At 33.9% G+C, this 7,094-nt stretch overlaps 1 protein-coding gene across 1 annotated transcript; it reads left to right on the plus strand.

The window, feature by feature from the left end:
• The first annotated feature begins 850 nt into the window (after positions 1-850).
• On the plus strand, positions 851-5,506 carry LOC120164819 (beta-galactosidase 5-like). Its single transcript, XM_039174467.1, has 18 exons — positions 851-1,273; positions 1,368-1,463; positions 1,572-1,684; positions 1,852-1,918; positions 2,049-2,141; positions 2,277-2,420; positions 2,535-2,623; positions 2,708-2,813; positions 2,912-2,999; positions 3,106-3,224; positions 3,332-3,493; positions 3,594-3,772; positions 3,867-3,976; positions 4,071-4,180; positions 4,323-4,430; positions 4,533-4,643; positions 4,724-4,926; positions 5,027-5,506. Exons 1-18 carry the CDS (start codon positions 1,097-1,099, stop codon positions 5,181-5,183), a joined length of 2,232 nt encoding a protein of 743 aa, XP_039030398.1. The 5' UTR covers positions 851-1,096; the 3' UTR covers positions 5,184-5,506.
• The last annotated feature ends 1,588 nt before the right edge of the window (positions 5,507-7,094 follow it).

Here is a 7,094-nt window from a genome sequence, read left to right on the forward strand (position 1 = left end):
TAAAGGAATCATCATGCAAAACCATAAAGTACACCGTGGTGTATATATCTCCCGAAATTAACTTTATATTATAATATTTGCGTACTGCATGACTTCAAATTCGTTTCTGCAATTAATACAATAAATGTGCTTGGCCTCTCTTCAGTGCTTCGTTGATAAATAGAATGAATTATATATTATTAATGAAGCAAACATTAATAATGTGTCGTGCATTTGCTTGTGTTTGAGGTCATCCACATTCACCCGTAAGGGGAGAAAGAAAGGAGGAAGACATGGGGAAGAACACCTAGACGAAGTAAACAAGGATCCCCCATTTGTATCACGGATGCCAAATAAATTTAGAGAAATATTATGAGCGAGAAAATAATGACAAATTATTTAGAAATGTATAGTATTTATTATGGTGGATTAAGAATTTATCACGAGTTTTGTAAAATATTTTTTTATTAGAGCATATTTGTTTGACGAAACTAAATTAATTTTCATCATTGTTCCTTCTGCAAGATATATAATTTAATTTTAAATATAAAAAATGCTAATTCCAAGGTTTTTATTTTCTTTTATGATTTTGAAATTCAAGCTGCATTTATCGCTACTGGGGGATAGTAATATATACAAATGTTCTTTGTCTTATTTATTAGCAATAATGCTAAGATATCGGAAGGCCAAATTCTCGTGACGCTTCACTCCAAACTCTAAAAATTCAAATATCATGATGAAAACATTAGTATATAAACTCTAGGGCAATGCAATTAAATATTCCATTTCCATTTCCTTTGTCATTCTCTCTCTTATTTGCTGTGGCAAAGTGTAATCATTTTTTGATTTGGAGCCCTTTTTTAATTTTTTTTTACTTGGTGTTTCTAGTTAGCTGTAATACCATTTTCTTCTCCAGTATTCTAATTTAATGGCTGAAAATGCATAGGACTCTGCCATGATTTCTCACATGCATGATCCAAGTACATATAAAAACAGCAGACCTCAGAGATTTCATCATGTCATGTGAACATAGAACATTGTTAAATTGCTGCTAGTTGCAGAGTTGCAGCAAACTTCTCTTTCATCTAAAAAAAATTCAAGTTTTTTTTTTCATTGAATGGAAATGGAAACTAGCTCAGTTTCTAAGCTGTTAATTTTGTTCTTCACGGCCTTGTTTGTGAGTTCTAAGCTGATCTACTGCACCATTACGTATGACAAGAAATCTATTCTCATCAATGGAAAAAGGAGAATCCTCATCTCCGGCTCCATTCATTATCCCAGAAGCACCCCTGATGTAATCTTCTTTCATACTTTTCTTTCTATTTCCTCCCTTAAGAACACTAGTGAAACAAAGACAAGTTCTGGGTTTTCATTTTTTTTGGATGTAGATGTGGGAGAGTCTTATACATAAGGCTAAAGAGGGAGGCTTGGATGTCATAGACACCTATGTCTTCTGGAATGGTCACGAGCCTTCTCCAGGAAATGTACTATCTTAGATCTCAACTGGACCATCTTTAAAAATTGTGTTTTTTTTACTCATTTTACTTCATTAACTTTTTAGTATTTCCCCCTCCATTTTTGTGATGATATAGTATAATTTCGAAGGGAGATATGACCTTGTCCGGTTCATCAAGACGGTGCAAAAAATGGGATTATACGCTAATCTTCGCATTGGACCCTACGTTTGTGCAGAGTGGAACTTTGGGTACTTACCATTTCTATCCTTACTTGCCTTTTTCGGTTGGAAAGACAAATTTTAACCTTCTTAGCTTGTTTTAGAGCCATGAATGATTGAATAAAAGATAAGTTTTTTATTTGATTATCATAAAAAATGCTGGATTTGAGTGGTTTATACTCTATTTTCTGATACAGAGGATTTCCAGTTTGGCTAAAGTATGTTCCTGGTATCAGCTTCAGAACAGATAATGAGCCCTTCAAGGTGTTTGCTCTTTTTCAGTCGACCTTTCCTGTTCCACCTTGAATAAGATATAAAGGAAGAAGATAAGTCATAAAGTTAAAATGATGTTATGCAAATTCCAATTTCTTTCCTTTTGTTTTTTTTCCTGCAGAGTGCAATGCAAGGATTTACCCAGAAAATTGTCCAAATGATGAAGAACGAAAAACTTTTTGCATCACAAGGTGGCCCCATCATCCTTTCTCAGGTATGGGATTCTCAATAATTTGGAACTTATTTTAGGAATTTTGATTTTGTTCAAAAGCGTGGCTAAAGCCTATGCATTGGCCTGAACTGACTTACCATGTTGACAAATACTAATTCTTTGAGACTTTCCTTTTAGATTGAGAATGAATATGGTCCTGAGAGTAAGGCACTTGGAGCAGCTGGTCATGCATACGTTAATTGGGCAGCAAAAATGGCGGTCGGACTAGATACTGGAGTACCATGGGTCATGTGCAAGGAAGATGATACCCCAGACCCTGTGGTAAGCCATCTCGTGCTCTCTCGTTCCCGGATTTCCCGTCGTGACTGACTTGTTATTAAATTCATGTGGACTAGGAAGACCCTGACTCTGTTTTCCTTCACATCTTGAATACAGATAAATACATGTAATGGCTTTTACTGTGATGCATTCTCTCCTAACAAACCTTACAAGCCTACATTGTGGACAGAGGCTTGGAGTGGTTGGTAAGTACTTAATTTGCCACTTCTTAAAGATGTCATCTAATGCTTATCTGTTGATCTGATATTTCTGCCCTCAACAATGAGAAGGTTTACGGAATTTGGTGGTGCGATTCACCACCGGCCGGTTCAAGACTTGGCCTTCGCAGTTGCTCGTTTCATACAAAAGGGTGGCACATATATTAACTATTATATGGTTAGTTAGCATATCCATTTCGGTTTCTAATGGAAAAAAGAATCATGCAGCCATCAGCAAGTTTAAACTTACAGCTTATATCTATTTGCCTTCATTAGTATCATGGAGGAACCAACTTTGGACGGACTGCTGGGGGACCGTTTATTACAACCAGTTATGACTACGATGCTCCAATTGATGAATATGGTGAGAAACTGTATTCATTTCCTTGCTATGTTCTCACAGACCCTTTGTACATATAGAAACAAACTTTGAACTCTGAGTTGTCACTTACAAGTTCACGTTTTTTTAGGATTAATCCGGCAGCCTAAATATGATCATCTATTGGAGCTTCATCGAGCTATTAAGCTATGTGAACATGCTTTAGTTTCCTCAGACCCTACTGTTACTTCTTTGGGAACCTATCATCAAGTAAGCATTCTTTTTTAGTCATAATTCTTGGTGTCCATTGGTAATATGATAATATGGTATTAAATATAACTTTACACTCATGATGCTAGTAATGTTTTATCTTTCAGGCTCATGTATTTTCTTCTAAAGGAAGCTGTGCAGCTTTTCTCTCTAATTACAATACGAAATCTGCTGCCAGGGTGATTTTTAATAACAGGCACTACAATTTGCCCCTTTGGTCTATTAGCATCCTTTATGATTGCAGAAACGTGGTGTTTAATACTGCAAAAGTGAGTGAATCCTATGGCCCTATCTTAATGTACTTGAGGCTATTTCATTATATATGATGATTTTCCTATGAAAGTACTTGTACCTTTTATGCATATCAAGGTTCGGGTTAAAACTTCACATACCCACATGGTGCCGACGAGCTCAAAGATGTTCTCTTGGGAGACTTGTGATGAATCCATTTCTTCTCTGGGTGAAAGTTCGAGACTCACAGCTAACGAACTCCTGGAGCAGATGAATGTCACCAGAGATACTAGTGACTACCTGTGGTATGCAACAAGGTGCGAAACTGCCTTTTTTACACTACTATTTTCGTAATTGTTGAAATAGCATCTTGAAACTCATCTAGAAACCCCACATATACTTTCATTCCAGTGTCGACATCAGTCCATCGGAATCGTTTCTACGAGGAGGACAAAAGCCAACTCTCAATGTGGACTCAGCTGGCCATGCCCTTCATGTTTACATCAATGGACAGTTTTCGGGTATATCACTAAGTAAAATATAATTTAAGTTCGTCTAACATGTTGATACCACAGAATTTCGATATATGTTCTAATTCTTATGATAATATCACAGGGTCAGCATATGGGACTAGGAAAGACAGGGCATTCACACTTTCAGGGCCAGTGAACCTACTTGCTGGAACAAATCATATTGCACTTGTCAGCATATCTGTCGGATTACCGGTTTGTTATTTACCGTGTCTAATTGGATCTAAATGTTAGGTAGCAAATATACGATTTCAGAACGTGCCATTCCTTTACCACATGGATCCATTTGGATGGGAAAGTTTTCAACTACTGATACAAATTTATGGTGGTGTTGTAGAACGTTGGACTGCATTACGAGACATGGAAAACGGGAATTGTGGGTGTTTACTTGAATGGCCTTGACGAAGGAAAGAAAGATTTGACATGGCAGAAATGGTCGTACCAGGTTCGATAGCCTTTTAATATGCAAAATCTACAATTTTACATGTTTTGATGATGCTATATAAAGCCAGAAGTTAGTTTGGCTCACAAAAGTACTTACAAACAGGTTGGCTTGAAAGGAGAAGCAATGAATTTGGTCTCTCCAGATGGGGTCTCATCTGTTGAATGGATCCGAGGTTTACTAGCTGCACGGAGGCAGTCCATGACATGGTACAAGGTAGAGAAGCTGAAGGCGGTTTTCATTTTCATCTTTTTCGATATTTCAATGGGTCCGAAGTTAACCATTGGATATTGTAGGCATATTTTGATGCCCCAGAGGGTAATGATCCATTGGCTTTGGATATGCGGAGTATGGGAAAGGGTCAAGCATGGATCAACGGACAGAGCTTAGGAAGATATTGGATGGCGTATGGGAACGGTGACTGTGCAACTTGTAGTTACTCAGGGACATTCCGACCGACAAAGTGCCAGAGCGGTTGTGGCCATCCAACACAAAGATGGTAATCACTCTCAAAACTCCAATGGACTTTGCAGTTGGCATAAAATGAGTATATTTCACTTGTTGAGCTCTTATATTTCCATGTTACGAAACATGATCAGGTACCACGTTCCAAGATCATGGCTAAAACCAAGAAAGAACTTGTTGGTACTCTTTGAAGAACTCGGCGGCGATGCAACTAAGATTTCTCTTGTGAGGAGAACAGTTTCGTATAAGTCGCGTGGACACCATCACAAGTCGGGAGGGAAGAATAAATAAGATATTGCAGTTTGGTTAGTCTAAATGAGATTTGGGTATTGCTTAAATGTAGCAGAAATGTAAGGGTTTTAGAAATAGGCAGTCATAATCAATCAGGTTTGGCATGGGTGATGAGAGTCAAGGCAGCTGATATCTGTGTTTGAAAATCCAATTTTGTGATTGTTTGGAAAGCAAGAATCAATGTTATGCAGCCGTGATTTGAAGAAATGAATCATTCTTGCTGGTGATGCAACACTTAGAGATTTTATTTCAACAGGTACGCTTTATAGATGTAATTACTCAAATTTAAATCTATTAAAGAATGCAATATTTTCCTTTGCTAACAAGTTCACTCAAATATAAAAGTAATTAGAACATAAGAATAAGAGAAAAATATAAGATAAGAGTCGAAAACCCTAGTGTTTGTTTTCTTTTTCTCTATCTGTCGAACTTTCACCTGATTGTAACTCCATCAGACGACCAATTTCCCGTTGAAACAAGAGTTAACGAACTGAAAATGGAACCGACGAATCACGCGGTGAGTGACAAGGGAGGCAAGGTTTGGATAAGATTATATATTTAAGGATTTTTTTTTTTGTAATTTGGGAGAAATTAGAGTTTTTTAAATATAATAATATTTTTATTTTTTAAATAAAATTTTAAAAGTGAAAAAAAAATTTAGACACATGAATTGACTAAAATAAGTTCAGACATCCTCACGAAAAAAATATAATTTGGTCTATTTTTTATAATAAGCCAATAAAAAGTGATTTGAATCTAAAATGATCTAAATTAGAAAATGTTCCAAGTCTAAAATGATTTTATTCGAAAAATATAACTTATAAATCAGAAAGATTTAAAATTTAAATGATTCAAATATAATTGACTTGAACTATAAATAAATGATTGGAAAAATGTTAAGTCTAAAATGATACTATTCGAAAAAATATAATTTTTAAAAAATGATTCAAATATAAAATTAACTTAAATCATAAATAATAAATAAATAAATAAAAATGTAAAATTCAAATTGATTCAAATTATAATCACCATCCGAAATTGATAGCTATAATCTCCGGTCAGACTGCATTAAAATAATGTTTTTTCTTAACGCTGCAAAAAAATAGAGACCCTAGACATTAAGGGCGTTTAGTTAGCAGAAAAGATTATTATAAAAGGAATAATCTTTCTTTTTCTTAAAATTGTACCCTCATTTTTTATTTACAAAAAAAATTATTATCAGATAATAATTTATTATCAATAATTTTTAGATATTACACATAATTCTCATCACTTTAAATAAAAATACTCTTAAAATAATAAATATTTTTTATATGGTTCATTTTCAATTCTCATTCTTTGAGTTTTACTCAAAATTATAAACATAATAAGAATAATAATATAAAAAAAGTTTAATTTAGAAATAATAATAAATTTGAGTAATTAAAATTATTTTATATTTCATATATTAATCATTTATAATTTATAAGGTGAAAAAATTATTGTAAAAAATGTAGTTATTTAAAATAAGATTTAACTTTGAGTTATTAAAAATGAAGATTATACATTGAAAAAATAATATATATATATGTCCACATGAGATCACAACATTATTTGTTTATTATATTATATTTTAGGCTTAATATATTTTTTAAGTGTTTAAATTATATATCAAAATATGATTTGGTTCCTAAATAATAATTTTACTGAAAAAAGTGCTTAAAGTTACAATCATAATTATTTCAAATGTCTAAACTATAACCGCGGTTAAATTTGATCGTTAATTGACACATGTCATAATTTTAAAAAATTTATTTTAATTTTTAAAAAAAATTAGAAAAAAAGATTTCCCTGGCTCTCACTCCTATCCCTGCACCCCTTTCTCTCTCCTTCCCCTCACATTGGCGTTTGCAGCAGTCACTTGAAGTTGAA

The sequence above is a fragment of the Hibiscus syriacus genome, unplaced genomic scaffold (assembly GCF_006381635.1).
Source record: "Hibiscus syriacus cultivar Baekdansim isolate YM2019G1 unplaced genomic scaffold, ASM638163v2 tig00111543_pilon, whole genome shotgun sequence".
Classification (NCBI taxonomy): domain Eukaryota; kingdom Viridiplantae; phylum Streptophyta; class Magnoliopsida; order Malvales; family Malvaceae; genus Hibiscus; species Hibiscus syriacus.

What these genes read in the sequence shown, in the direction of transcription:
- LOC120164819 (XM_039174467.1), top strand. Translation starts at nt 1,097, where the DNA reads ATGGAAATGGAAACTAGCTCAGTTTCTAAGCTGTTAATTTTGTTCTTC. An exon ending in ATGATACCCCAGACCCTGTG is followed by an intron (nt 2,421 to 2,534) that starts GTAAGCCATCTC and finishes TCTTGAATACAG; the next exon opens with ATAAATACATGTAATGGCTT. An exon ending in GGCCATCCAACACAAAGATG is followed by an intron (nt 4,927 to 5,026) that starts GTAATCACTCTC and finishes AAACATGATCAG; the next exon opens with GTACCACGTTCCAAGATCAT.